Genomic DNA, 13,859 nt, shown 5'->3' on the forward strand with positions numbered 1-13,859 from the left:
TCACAGAGCAGATGTTGTTTGTCTGTAGCTACTTGACGTGTGAATCATCTGTTATTGACAGAGAAAAGAGTGGAGACTCACAGGAAGCAGCCAGAGCGCTGACGGCAGCTGCCAGGAGAAGACTGAGGACCAGGAGGGCCACGTCCCGCCGTCTCACCTGTGCTGGTCCCTTCAGCTCTGCTGCCCCCTGCTGGGAGACTGACCAACAGCAAAGACACAGCTCATGAGACCAGAGAGGAACAGAGAGGAAGCTGAGCTGCTGCTGCTGCTGCTGCTGCTGCTGCTGCTGCTGCTGCTGCTGCTGCTGCTGCTGTGGTGAAAAGGTTTGTGAGTGTAGTGAACAGGTGAATCACTGTGGGGAGGGGGCTCCTGCTCAGCTCTGCTCACCTGCATCTGGAAGAGTCACATCTGGATCAGTGTGTGAACAGCTGCTTCCTGCTACTTTGAAAGTAAACTAACAGGTCATTTCTTATTTTTGAGTTTGTGGGAGAATCAGAGGAAGTGATGGTGAAGCACAGACGAAAATAATATCACACCTCTGAGAGGTCGGACCCCGACTGCAGAGTGTGAGAATCAATGTGTTTGTAGCCAACTAGTCACGAATGTACATTTGTTTGTAAACGTGTTTTATCTTTGTGTTAACAGTATCTACACTCACATTGTTCTGTGATAATCTTTTCTACAGTTCAACACTCAGAGATAAATTGAATTTTCACATACAACGAATTTGCTTTGATGTGATAGTGCAGGACAACGAACACTTTAACTTCTAACTAATGTAAAAAATGTCATTAAAATGTGCAAAGAGACATCTAAATAAATAATTTATACTATATGATTGTAAATGATGTGCTATTTTAAGACTAAGAAAACCAAATAACATTCACATCTAAGAAATGTGAATTCTTGAATTTTTACTATTTTTGCTCCACAAATGTCTGAAATGATTATTGGATTATTTTTCTATTGATCAGGTAACGGCCTCATCTCGACTCCACACTCAAACACAAGAAACAACTCGTGAAATATCTGGAGTTTACATATTAGAGAAGTGAGTCAGGTCCATCAGTTCACTCTGAAGACAGGAGATGGTTTTAAAATGAACATTTCACTTTCTTCAGGATACATCTTTGATTTTATTCTGATTTGATTTTATACCTATAAGTTGAAAAAAAAAACTAAAACTCACCATCAGTGCATCTCCTCGCTCCTCTCTCATACTGGACGTTGCTGTACAGGACTTCAGCTTCAGGCATTTTGCTATGTGATCTTCAGAGAGTTTGAAACACAACTACAGATAAAAACCTCCTGTTGGTCCACAAAGTTAAAGTGAGAGTTTCCTTTAGTTGTATCAGTGTTTTACTTCCTCAGTGTTCAGACAGTTTTTTATATGCTCTGACTGCTATTGGTTGGTTGGTTGGTTGGTAGTCTGAGGTTTGAACAGAGGATATGATGAAACTATTTTTACCTTCTATTTTACTGTGGTGTACCAGATAATTAACTTCATTTACTGCATCTCTTCCTGTTGAAGAAATACTAGATATTATCTGTGATATTTATTGGGATATACAGGCTTATGTTATGTCTGATATCTATGAAATTATAATAAAGTTAACATTCATGTTTTGTTTGTTCTTCAGTCTCGTTTCTCTCAGGTTTTATTTAATAAACTCATTCAAAACACTGACAACCAGACTTTCTTCACCTGTCAGGTTTGTCTCTCTGGACTGGATTCATCCATGATGGTCAAACTTTGTCTTAGTCTTGTTCAACATGAAGCTGTTATATTCAATATTTTGTCAATACCAATGTGTTAAATAATAATATTGTTGTCTGCTCTACTTTGTACTGGCTTAAATCCCAGCTTGAACCTCTGAGGCTGAAACATGAAGCATCAACAGTGAAGAAGCAGCAGCTGCAGTTCCTCTCCTGACCACTAGAGTGAGTCTCCATAGACTCCCATGTTAAAATAAACATGTTTACATCCTGGAACAGAAACTGTTTGTACAACTCACCTGTTGAACACTTTATTAGTGACTGAAGTGATGGAGAATAAGGGGGCGTGGCCTCTTGGAGTGACAGGTGGAGGAGTCTCAGCTCCACACAGGTTCCTCCTCTTTGACCATTTTAGGACTGACCAGGAGTTAGGGGGCGGAGTCAGACGCTGCCAAGATGGCGGCAGCAGCAGAGCAGCTCACTCTGATCAGGTCAGCCATGTTTTAACTAAATATTATACAATATAACATTTGACATGAAAAATACAAACACATTTGTAAAACCAGTCACAATCAACACACAATCAGAGTGACCTGAAGATGTAAATGTTTTATTAAGACTTTATCTAAATGTATCACAGAAATGAGTTGAACATTCTTCATTCATCTGTTATTGTAAAAAAAAAAAAAAATCAGAAACATTGAATGAATTTAAAGCTGGTTTGAGTATTTTGAGGAATTGTGTTCAACTAAATGTAAAAGAGATAAAATCAACAGAAACATGAAGTAAAAACAATTTCTTTCTTTAAAGGCATGTTGTGTAGGAATTCCTCCCATCTAGTGTTGTGGTTGTAGATCACAAGCAACTCAGTCGTATTTTTCATGCTGCATTCACGTGAAATTGGGCAGACGGCAGACGGACGACAGCCGCTGCACGTAACGGCATAAACAAGCCTCTATGTAAACAAGTGGTCCGTCAGCACGAGGCAAAACAATACACGTGACAATGTGTTGTCATGGTGATGTGGTATTGTTTTACCGTCTTTCTCTGGACTTCTGTGACTAAAATGACGTCTGGTTTGTTAGCGACGGCCGTCTGCCCGACTGCAGGTGAATGCAGCATCAGTGTAACGCTCCATTCCTCCTCACTGCGTTACCACGGTGACTTTTCACAGACGCCACCTCCACCTGAGCCGACAGCTCCGGTGTCTCCGCTGAGTTTCCGTGGTTTCCTACCGTCACGCTGCCACTGAAGGTAAAAACATGGCGACACCACATGGCAGCAGCACCGAGCTTACCGTCTCCATGGAGATATGAATGATATGAACGGCTCATTCAGAGCTGAAAGGAACACTTCACTTTGTTGATGGGGGGGATTAGCTACTGGTTAATGAAAAACAGACTTTTGAACAAAATAATCGATTTTCATGAATAGATAACAGGAGAAGTTACACAATGTCCCTTTAAACCATTTAAAGTTTAGGTTTTTCTTGTCTTGAAGCTGAGAAAAGACTTAAAAATTCCTTTATTCCTAATGCAATTGGGGCACTGAACACCATGCCCCGTTGATGTGTTGTAATGTAACTGCCACTGCTGTCCTGCTTTTTGCCCGGAAGATGTCTGTGTGTAAGTGTTGTTGTTGTTGTTGTTGTCCTGCTTGTTGTTTTTATGAGACCAAAAACTAATTTCCACATGTGGACAATAAATGAAACTAACTAACTAACTTAATACATTCATAAATCTGAATTATTTACAGTCTCTAAATGAGGGAGTGGTCTGTGAGGGACCAGAGCGGCCTCCCCACGTAAAGGAGACCAGGGCAGACCAGACTTAGGTGATGGAGGTTGGAAATAGAGCCAGCGAAGCGTTGAGTGCCAAAAGACAAGGTTTTTTTATTTTACAAAAAAATCAACAATAGAGGGTATGCACATGACGTCACGGTACTCGGAAGTCGCTGTGGAACGTCCACTGAGTGGCAAAAAGACGAGTGGCAGAGCCGCCAAAGTTTAAAAACGAGCAAGTAATGGAGCGATTTCCTCCGAGCCCACACAAGTCTGACATGTCTAGCTTTACCAGCATGTAACGCATGCATGACCTAACAGAGCTGCTAAAAATCTTGAGGATACGTCTCACTTTGACCGAGTTACATTCAACAACCTGTTCTCAATGACAGAAAGTAAATTCACTGGAGCGGTCATTTTTTTCGATCGATCAGCTGTGTTTACAGTTTCAGGTGTCGTAGTTCTGATGTTTAGACAGATAAATTAGTCCTCTAACACATCCTACAGTTTGACTGCTCAGAGTTTTTCAGAATAAAAGCAGCTCGTGTTTTAGTGTCGGGAGTCAGTGTCAGGATGACAGTAACAGCTGTAATCTCGTCCCTCTGCTCAGTAACAGCAGCCTGTCAGTCACTCTGCAGGTACCGCGGTCACACTGTGTGTTACAGAAAGTGTCAGTGGAGCAGACGGTTTTGGGGAGCTGGTTGTCGATTCCTTTTTGACATCAATATAAGATATTTTATCCAGTTTATGAGTTCACCGCTATCCGCCAGCATGTTGAGGGACGCTTGTTTTGCCACTCAGTCCGATCGAACGGAGCGTTGCCGAGGGCAACGTGACGTAAACGCATACCCTCTATAACCAACACACCCTCTGAGGGCAAAAACAGGTCCAAAAAATGACCCTACCCTAACCTCACACCAGGTTAGAGCACCTTTCCTCAGAGCCGCCCAGAAGCCAAATGCCACTCCCTTAAATACAGCTGTGAGTTAACTTAATTGGGGCAAACCATTACTGCAGGGCAAACCAAACACTATAACAGTCCCTCAAACACATCATTTACATCAATACACACCAGAATAAACAATACATAACATATTTTAACCTTGTTAAATCTTTCACATATCCACACGACACCTGTGCAACATGATCACATTAAACCATATAATACCAAAAGACAAACACCCCTGAGCACCATGGGCTATGCCCACCCGGGCCCGCGCTCATTAAAGACCCCCCAGCAGCGGCGCGCGCTTCCGCAGAGGAGCAGTGGAGCTGGACCCGAGTGCAGGTGAATGTAGCTGCGTGTAAATGAATGTATGTGCTCACCTTCTCTCATGGTCCTTTGAATGTTTCTCTGCTCTTCCATCGTTTTGACTCAAACTTCATCAGGCCACAGTTTGTTACAGTTAAACTGAATTACAGACTTGAAGCTGTTCTTTTTGATCTGCTTGTTTCTCACAAATCCATCTATTTTCATCTTTGCAGGTTTTATCAAACCATTTTTCTCCCATTATGACACAGTCCTCTCCATCAGGATCCTCCCCTTTCAAGTTGTTCGGCTGTTTGTCGCCCCAGAAACTCAAGCTGAGAGAAGAGGAGCAGAAAGAACTGGATCAGAAACAACAGGAAACTTTGACCTGGAAAAGGAAAAAACTTTACTAAGGAGTCAAACCATTCATCCAGTGTTGAGCCGTCCACCCACTTCCAGTCTCCCTCTGTGTCTGAGTCCGTCAGACCGATCCAGAAGAAATCACCACTATGTTTCCGTCTTTCTCTCACTTTGTTCTGCAGGAACGTCTGAAGAGGAAACGTTTGGTGATTTTCTCTCTGCTCAGATGTTTCTGTTCTGAGACGATGAAACATAAAGTTGTGTTTTCTACCTGCTCCCATCTTCTATCAATCACCACCAGGTCTCCTCCCTGAGCTCTGCAGCTCCTCCTGCTCTTGGTCCAGGATAAACGAATGGAGGAGAACCAGTAGCACCGTCCTCCAAGTTGTTCCCAGCCTCCTTCACACGTCAGACATGACTGACCTGTTGTACGAGGCATCGATCAGGTAACTACACACTCTAACTCTCTTTGTTTGTTTACTTATCAGGAGCAAATAAATTTCTACATGACGGAAAAATGTTGAGAAGAAACATAAAGATATTTATTTGAAATCAGATTCATATCAGGTGAAAAAGAATAAATTGAATGTGACTCTAAACATTTACAAACACAAACTTACCTGAGACTATCTTTTCCAGATCTTCACTACATGACTGCAGCTTCTGCAGCTCGTCTGTCATTTCAATGTTTACATTTTCCAAGTCAAAAAACAGAGCAGAGTGAGAGAAGCTCAGGGCTGAAAAGAATCAGTATTCACTTCAACTAGATGGATAGAATAGATACATTTCATTATGTCCAGTTTGTTCCACTTCAGACCAAATGTTCACTGTAACTGAACACCACTGAATATTTACAGAGCAAAACATAACATTGTTTTAAACTGACTGATTTTACTAGCCTAGAAATCTAGCTGCACCGTAGCAGCAGCAGATCTCTTTGCTCCGTAGGTGGGTCTAGAAACGAGCCATAGGAACTTTTTGAGTCTCGAACACCGATTGTGTTGACCAATCACAGCGCTCTATCTGTTTAGAGAGTCGTTGGGTGGCTTAACGCCATGACGACATACATTTTAATTGGCTTGTCGGGCTAACGTCATCCTGCTCTTTGCTCTGATTGGTCGTAGCGCTACCCTATTGGTGCAGAGGCAGTTTGAAAGACAGCCTTCATCCCGCCCCCTGGATCGAGCCGAGGTCTACCGGCCGTTGCCAGACTAGACATGTTAATGATGTAGTCTGGCTTGGCAGGCTATGATTTTACATGAGAATAAAATAATTTATAGGAAAATTACACAGTTTACTATATAATATGATACTGTTGTAAATTCTTCCTGTAGAAGAGACGTAAGACATTAATTTTAAATCAGGTCTGTATCAGTCTTCACCTGTCAGATTTCTCTTCAGAGCTTCGAGGTCAAACTGCAGCTTTTGGAGCTGGTCCTTAGTTTGATTTACTGAAAAGAAAGAAGAAGGAGACATCTGAACATCCAGTTTGATCTTGAGTGGTTTTGTTCAGTGTTTGACTTGATGGAGGTTGTAGAGAGATGAGTTGTTGGTGTCACAGAGCAGATGTTGTTTGTCTGTAGCTACTTGACGTGTGAATCATCTGTTATTGACAGAGAAAAGAGTGGAGACTCACAGGAAGCAGCCAGAGCGCTGACGGCAGCTGCCAGGAGAAGACTGAGGACCAGGAGGGCCACGTCCCGCCGTCTCACCTGTGCTGGTCCCTTCAGCTCTGCTGCCCCCTGCTGGGAGACTGACCAACAGCAAAGACACAGCTCATGAGACGACTTTAAAATCAACAAAAAACTAACAGGTCATTTCTTCTTTTTGAGTTTCTGAGAAAATCAGAGGAAGTGATGGTGAAACAGAGACAAAAATAACATCACACCCCTGAGGAGTATTGTCACGACTGCAGAGCGTGAAAATTAATGTCTTTTTGCAGCCTACTAGTTGCAAATGTACATTTGTTTGTAAACGTGTTTTACCTTTTGTGTTAACAGTATCTACACTGATTCCAGCTGTTTTTATTGTTCTGTGATCATCTTTTCTACAGTTCAACACTCAGAGATAAATTGAATTTTCACATACAAATACGAAATACGAATTTGCTTTGACGTGCAGGACAACGAACACGTTAAGTAATACTAAAAACGTGATTATTATATTTCTTTTAATACATTAAATACCTGCAACTAACTTACGTCAATCAGTTAATCTCATGATGATTCTTCAAAAAATATTAGAAACTAATACAAAAAAAGTGCTTAAAGATGTGCAAAGTGACATCTAAATAAATAAGTTACTATGTGATTGTAAATTATATGTTATTTTAAAACTAAGAAAACCAAATAACATTCACATCTAAGAAATGTGAATTCTTGAATTTTTACTGTTTTTGCTCCACAAATGTCTGAAATGATTATTGGATTATTTTTCTATTGATCAGGTAACGGCCTCATCTTGACTCCACACTGTTGGTTACCGACCTGGCAGCTCTGCAGCTGCTTCACCTCCTAAGATCCCATAGTAAGTTGTTACATCTGATGAGGAAGTGATCGCTGCAACATAAAACCAAACAGGTGATGAAACAACTGAGAACTCAAAGTGACTTTGGGAAAGTTGCTCGTTGAAATGTTTCACATCTCAAAAGCATAAAGCAAGAAACAACTTTTGAAGTATTTAGAGTTTACATTTCACTTTCTTTAGGATTGATTTCATTCTGCACCGATAAAACAAAAAAATATTAAAGACTCACCATTAGTGCATCTCCTCGCTCCTCTCTCATACTGGACGTTGCTGTACAGGACTTCAGCTTCAGGCATTTTGCTGTGTGACCTTCAGAGAGTTTGAAACACAACGAAAGATAAAAACCTCCTGTTGGTCCACAAAGTTAAAGTGAGAGTTTCCTTTAGTTGTATCAGTGTTTTACTTCCTCAGTGTTCAGACAGTTTTTTATATTCTCTGACTGCTGTTGGTTGGTTGGTTGGTTGGTTGGTTTGTAGTCTGAGGGTTGAACAGAGGAAGTGATCTTACTTTTTTTTCCTACCTTCTATTTTACTGTGGTGTACCAGATGATTAACTTTATTTACTGCATCTCTTCCTGTTGAAGAAATACTAGATATTATCTGTGATATTTATTGGGATATACAGACTTATGTTATGTCTATGAAATTATAATAAGGTTAACATTCATGTTTTGTTTGTTCTTCAGTCTCGTTTCTCTCAGGTTTTATTTAATAAACTCATTCAAAACACTGACAACCAGACTTTCTTCACCTGTCAGGTTTGTCTCTCTGGACTGGATTCATCCATGATGGTCAAACTTTGTCTTAGTCTTGTTCAACATGAAGCTGTTATATTCAATGTTTTTTTCAATACCAATGTGTTAAATAATAATATTGTTGTCTGCTCTACTTTGTACTGGCTTAAATCCCAGCTTGAACCTCTGAGGCTGAAACATGAAGCATCAACAGTGAAGAAGCAGCAGCTGCAGTTCCTCTCCTGACCACTAGAGTGAGTCTCCAACAGTGAGTCAGTCTCCATAGACTCCCATGTTAAAATAAACATGTTTACATCCTGGAACAGAAACTGTTTGTACAACTCACCTGTTGAACACTTTATTAGTGACTGAAGTGATGGAGAATAAGGGGGCGTGGCCTCTTGGAGTGACAGGTGGAGGAGTCTCAGCTCCACACAGGCTCCTCCTCTTTGACCATTTTAGGACTGACCAGGAGTTAGGGGGCGGAGTCAGACGCTGCCAAGATGGCGGCAGCAGCAGAGCAGCTCACTCTGATCAGGTCAGCCATGTTTTAACTAAATATTATACAATATGACATTTGACATGAAAAATACAAACACATTTGTAAAACCAGACACAATCAACACACAATCAGAGTGACCTGAAGATGTAAATGTTTTATTAAGACTTTATCTAAATGTATCACAGAAATGAATTGAACATTCTTCATTCATCTGTTATTGTAAAAAAAAAAAAAATCAGAAACATTGAATGAATTTAAAGCTGGTTTGAGTATTTTGAGGAATTGTGTTCAACTAAATGTAAAAGAGATAAAATCAACAGAAACATGAAGTAAAAACAATTTCTTTCTTTAAAGGCATGTTGTGTAGGAATTCCTCCCATCTAGCGTTGTGGTTGTATATCACAAGCAACTCAGTCGTATTTTTCATGCTGCATTCACGTGAAATTGGGCAGATGGCAGACGGACGACAGCCGCTGCACGTAACGGCATAAACAAGCCTCTATGTAAACAAGTGGTCCGTCAGCACGAGGCAAAACAATACACGTGACAATGTGTTGTCATGGTGATGTGGTATTGTTTTACCGTCTTTCTCTGGACTTCTGTGACTAAAATGACATCTGGTTTGTTAGCGACGGCCGTCTGCCCGACTGCAGGTGAATGCAGCATCAGTGTAACGCTCCATTCCTCCTCACTGCGTTACCGCGGTGACTTTTCACAGACGCCACCTCCACCTGAGCCGACAGCTCCGGTGTCTCCGCTGAGTTTCCGTGGTTTCCTACCGTCACGCTGCCACTGAACGTAAAAACATGGAGACACCACATGGCAGCAGCACCGAGCTTACCGTCTCCATGGAGATATGAATGATATGAATGGCTCATTCAGAGCTGAAAGGAACACTTCAGTTTGTTGATGGGGGGGATTACTGATTAATGAAAAACAGACTTTTGAACGAAATAATCGATTTTCATGAATAGATAGCAGGAGAAGTTACACAATGTCCCTTTAAACCATTTAAAGTTACGGTTTTTCTTGTCTTGAAGCTGAGAAAAGCCTTAATACAGTCAGAAATCTGAATTATTTACAGTCTCTAAATGAGGGAGTGGTCCTTTAAATGTTTCTCTGCTCTTCCATCGTTTTTGACTCAACCTTCATCAGGCCACAGTTCATTAAAGCTAAACTGATTTACAGACTTGAAGCTGTTCTTTTTGTTCTGATGGTTTCTCACAAATCCATCTGAATGCAGCTTTGCAGGTGTAATCCGCCCAGTCATTTCCCATTATGACACAGTCCTCTCCATCAGGATCCTGCACTTTGTAGTCGTCCGGCTGATCGTAGCGCCAGAAACTCAAGCTGAGAGAAGAGGAGCAGAAAGAACTGGATCAGAAACAACAGGAAACTTTGACCTGGAAATGGAAAAAAAAGTTTTTACTAAAGAGTCAAACCATTCGTCCAGTGTTGAGCCGTCCACCCACTTCCAGCGTCCCTCTATGGTTACGTCATTCAGACCGATCCAGAACGTCTCACCAGGATGTTTCTGTCTTTCTCTCACTTGGTTCAGCAGGAACGTCTGAAGAGGAAACGTTTGGTGATTTTCTCTCTGCTCAGATGTTTCTGTTCTGAGACGATGAAACATAAAGTTGTGTTTTCTACCTGCTCCTCTCTGCTGTCAATCTTCACCAGGTCTCCTCCCTGATCTCTGCAGCTCCTCCTGCTCTTGGTCCAGGATAAATGAATGGAGGAGAACCTGTAGCACCGTCCTCCATGTTGTTCCCAGTCTCCTTCACACGTCAGACATAGCTGACCTGTTGGAGGAGATGAACAAGGCATCGATCAGGTAACTACACTCTAACTTCCTGTATCTGTCAGTGTTAATTTACTTATCAGGAGAAAATTATTTTCTACATGACTGAACAATGTTGAGAAAAGAAACATAAGGGATAGATTTAAATCAGATTCACATCAGGTGAAAAATAATAAATTCAATGTGACTCTAAACATTTACAAACAAACACAAACTTACCTAAGTCTCTTTTTTCCAGTTCTTCATTACATGACTTTAACTTCTGCAGCTCGTCTGTCATGTTTTTATTTTCCAAGTCTTAAAAAAAAAAGCAGAGCAGAGTGAGAGAAGCTGAGGACCTGAAAAGAATCAGTAGTCGACTTTACTGAAAACTAATGAAGCTGTTTGTTCACAGTGGTTTCATTTTTACAATTATAAGCTGATAAATATTTTTGTTCCACTTCAGACCAAATGTTCACTGGAACTAAACATCACTGAATATTTACAGATTTATAAGATTTATAAGACATGATGTGGTTTCAAACTGATACATGAGGATAAAATCGGGCAGCCACTATATTTTTTGTCACTGAATCTCATCCTTATAAAAGGTTAACTCCACTAGTTTATTATATAATATGACAGTAGAAAAAGTTATTTATTTTCTTCTCATTGTTCACATGAGAAACATAAAGTGATACATTTTAAATCAGGACTGTATCAGTCTTCACCTGTCTGAATAATAAAAGTGAACAAACTGACCTGAGAGATTTCTCTTCAGAGCTTCGTGGTCAAACTGCAGCTTTTGGAGCTGGTCCTTAGTTTGAACGTTTTGATTTACTGAGAAGAAAGAAGAAGAAGAAGGAGAAGACATCTGAACATCCAGTTTGATCTTGAGTGGTTTTGTACAGTGTTTGACTTGATGGAGGTTGTAGAGAGATGAGTTGTTGGTGTCACAGAGCAGATGTTGTTTGTCTGTAGCTACTTGACGTGTGAATCATCTGTTATTGACAGAGAAAAGAGTGGAGACTCACAGGAAGCAGCCAGAGCGCTGACGGCAGCTGCCAGGAGAAGACTGAGGACCAGGAGGGCCACGTCCCGCCGTCTCACCTGTGCTGGTCCCTTCAGCTCTGCTGCCCCCTGCTGGGAGACTGACCAACAGCAAAGACACAGCTCATGAGACCAGAGAGGAACAGAGAGGAAGCTGAGCTGCTGCTGCTGCTGCTGCTGCTGCTGCTGCTGCTGCTGCTGCTGCTGCTGCTGCTGCTGCTGTGGTGAAAAGGTTTGTGAGTGTAGTGAACAGGTGAATCACTGTGGGGAGGGGGCTCCTGCTCAGCTCTGCTCACCTGCATCTGGAAGAGTCACATCTGGATCAGTGTGTTCACAGCTGCTTCCTGCTACTTTAAAATCAACAACAAACTAACAGGTCATTTCTTCTTTTTGAGTTTGTGTACTAATCAGAGGAAGTGATGGTGCAGAACAGACAAAATAATATCACACCTCTGAGAGGTGTGACCACGACTGCAGAGCTTCAATAAGTGTGAATTAATGTGTGTTTGCACACTGCATACTAGAGCACAATGTACATTTGTTTTAAAGTGTGTTTTCCCCTTTGTGTTAATATTTACACACCAGTGTACTAATCACATTTTATTTAATTCCACCCAATAAAACACACTTTATTTATAATAAATAAAATGTTTTATTTATATATTTATTGGTTATAATTCTAATTTCCTGTTGATCAGGTAACGGCCTCATCTCAACTCCACACTGTTGGTTACCGACCTGGCAGCTCTGCAGCTGCTTCACCTCCCAAGACCCGGACCTCAGAGTAAGTTGTTTCATCTGACGAGGAAGTGATCGCTGCAACATAAAACCAAACAGGTGATGAAAGGAGTGTGTGTGTGTGTGTGTGTGTGTGTGTGTGTGTGTGTGTGTGTGTGTGTGAACTCATGCAGACCTTCAAGAAGGTGAATGTTAAAATGTTTCACATCTCAAACACAAGAAACAACTCTTGAAGTATCTGGAGTTTACATATTAGAGAAGTGAGTCAGGTCCATCAGTTCACTCTGAAGACAGGAGATGGTTTTAAAATGAACATTTCACTTTAGTTTATTATATATTATAAATTTTAGTTTATTCTGCACCGATAAGACATTAAAGAATTAAAAACTCACCATTAGTGCATCCCCTGTTTCTGCTCCCAAACTGGACCTCACTGTACAGGACTTCAGCTTCAGGCATTTTGCTGTGTGACCTTCAGAGAGTTTGAAACACAACTAAAGATAAAAACCTCCTCTTGTTCCGCAAAGTTAAAGTGAGAATTTCCTCAAGTTGTTTCAGTGTTTTACTTCCTCAATGTTGAGCAACAAAGTCATTTATATTCTCCAATAGTGTTAAACAGAGGAAGTGATGAAACTATTTGTTTTTACTTTGGTGGTGTACCTAACGGCATTAAAGGGATAGTTCACCCAAAATTCAAATTTCACTCATTATCTACTCACCCTCATGTCGACTAATGCTGCGTTCATAACAACTCGGAGGTCAGAATTCCCAACTCGGAAATTTCTGACTTCCGACATCATTGCATTCACGCTGCAGGAACTCGGAAGAAAAAAAAACATGGATACCTGAAGGAAGTTTGGCGTATTATGGCTCATAGCTGAATACGGAAAATTAATCCAGCAGTAAATTATGTTTATTTTGGAGGAGAGGAGACGCCGCAGATGAGTGCACATATAATGTTACAGCCTTGATAACAGTTAAACATTATTTCCGTCATATACGAGGAACGACAATTTCACACCATACAACAATCACAGCTTAATATAAACGTATTTCATATAGGCTACTGCAATAATACACAAAAATATGCATTAAAACCTCAACAAATAACTTCAAATGTCTAAATTCTAACCGTTTAAGACGAGGGCTGCCATGTTTTGATGTTGTCGTGACGTCAAGTCGGAGCTCTGAAATGATACCCGAGTTTCCGACCTGTAATTTCCGAGTTCGACGCCGTTCAATTCATTTTTTACAACTCGGAGCTCGTTTTTTTTCCGACTTCCGAGTTGTCTTGAACGCAGCATAAGGGCTGGGAGAAGTTTCAGAGTCCTCCGTGCCTTCTCTGAGTTACAGCGGGGCTCCGTGCAGCACTGCATGTCCATATGACGGTAGCGAATGGGGCTCAATTTTCTCGTCCAAAAAGAC

At 41.1% G+C, this 13,859-nt stretch overlaps 2 protein-coding genes across 8 annotated transcripts in view; one reads left to right on the plus strand and one right to left on the minus strand.

Moving 5' to 3' along the window:
• LOC146977881 (uncharacterized) overlaps nt 1-13,859 on the plus strand; it is a 42,545-nt gene that overhangs the window by 5,898 nt on the left and 22,788 nt on the right. For 5 of the 7 annotated variants that reach the window (XM_085790641.1, XM_085790645.1, XM_085790647.1 and 2 more), the window contains 6 exons: nt 62-323; nt 7,552-7,582; nt 8,827-8,902; nt 10,590-10,700; nt 11,661-11,928; nt 12,395-12,425. In XM_085790641.1, coding sequence (XP_085646767.1) covers nt 8,868-8,902; nt 10,590-10,700; nt 11,661-11,826 — 312 coding nt within the window. In that variant the 5' untranslated portion in view covers nt 62-323; nt 7,552-7,582; nt 8,827-8,867 and the 3' untranslated portion in view covers nt 11,827-11,928; nt 12,395-12,425. Of the gene's footprint in view, nt 1-61; nt 324-7,551; nt 7,583-8,826; nt 8,903-10,589; nt 10,701-11,660; nt 11,929-12,394; nt 12,744-13,859 lie in introns of those variants that run through there. The other 2 variants (XM_085790643.1, XM_085790642.1) reach the window with 2 other exon arrangements.
• illr4 (immune-related, lectin-like receptor 4) lies at nt 4,852-5,544 on the minus strand. Its single transcript, XM_085790528.1, is given in 3 exon segments — nt 4,852-5,080; nt 5,169-5,380; nt 5,383-5,544. Coding segments are annotated over 3 exon segments (552 nt in total). The 3' UTR covers nt 4,852-4,902.

Source organism: Trachurus japonicus, chromosome 11, assembly GCF_045865225.1.
Source record: "Trachurus japonicus isolate A0001 chromosome 11, Traja_1.0".
In the NCBI taxonomy this organism is placed as follows: Eukaryota; Metazoa; Chordata; class Actinopteri; order Carangiformes; family Carangidae; genus Trachurus; species Trachurus japonicus.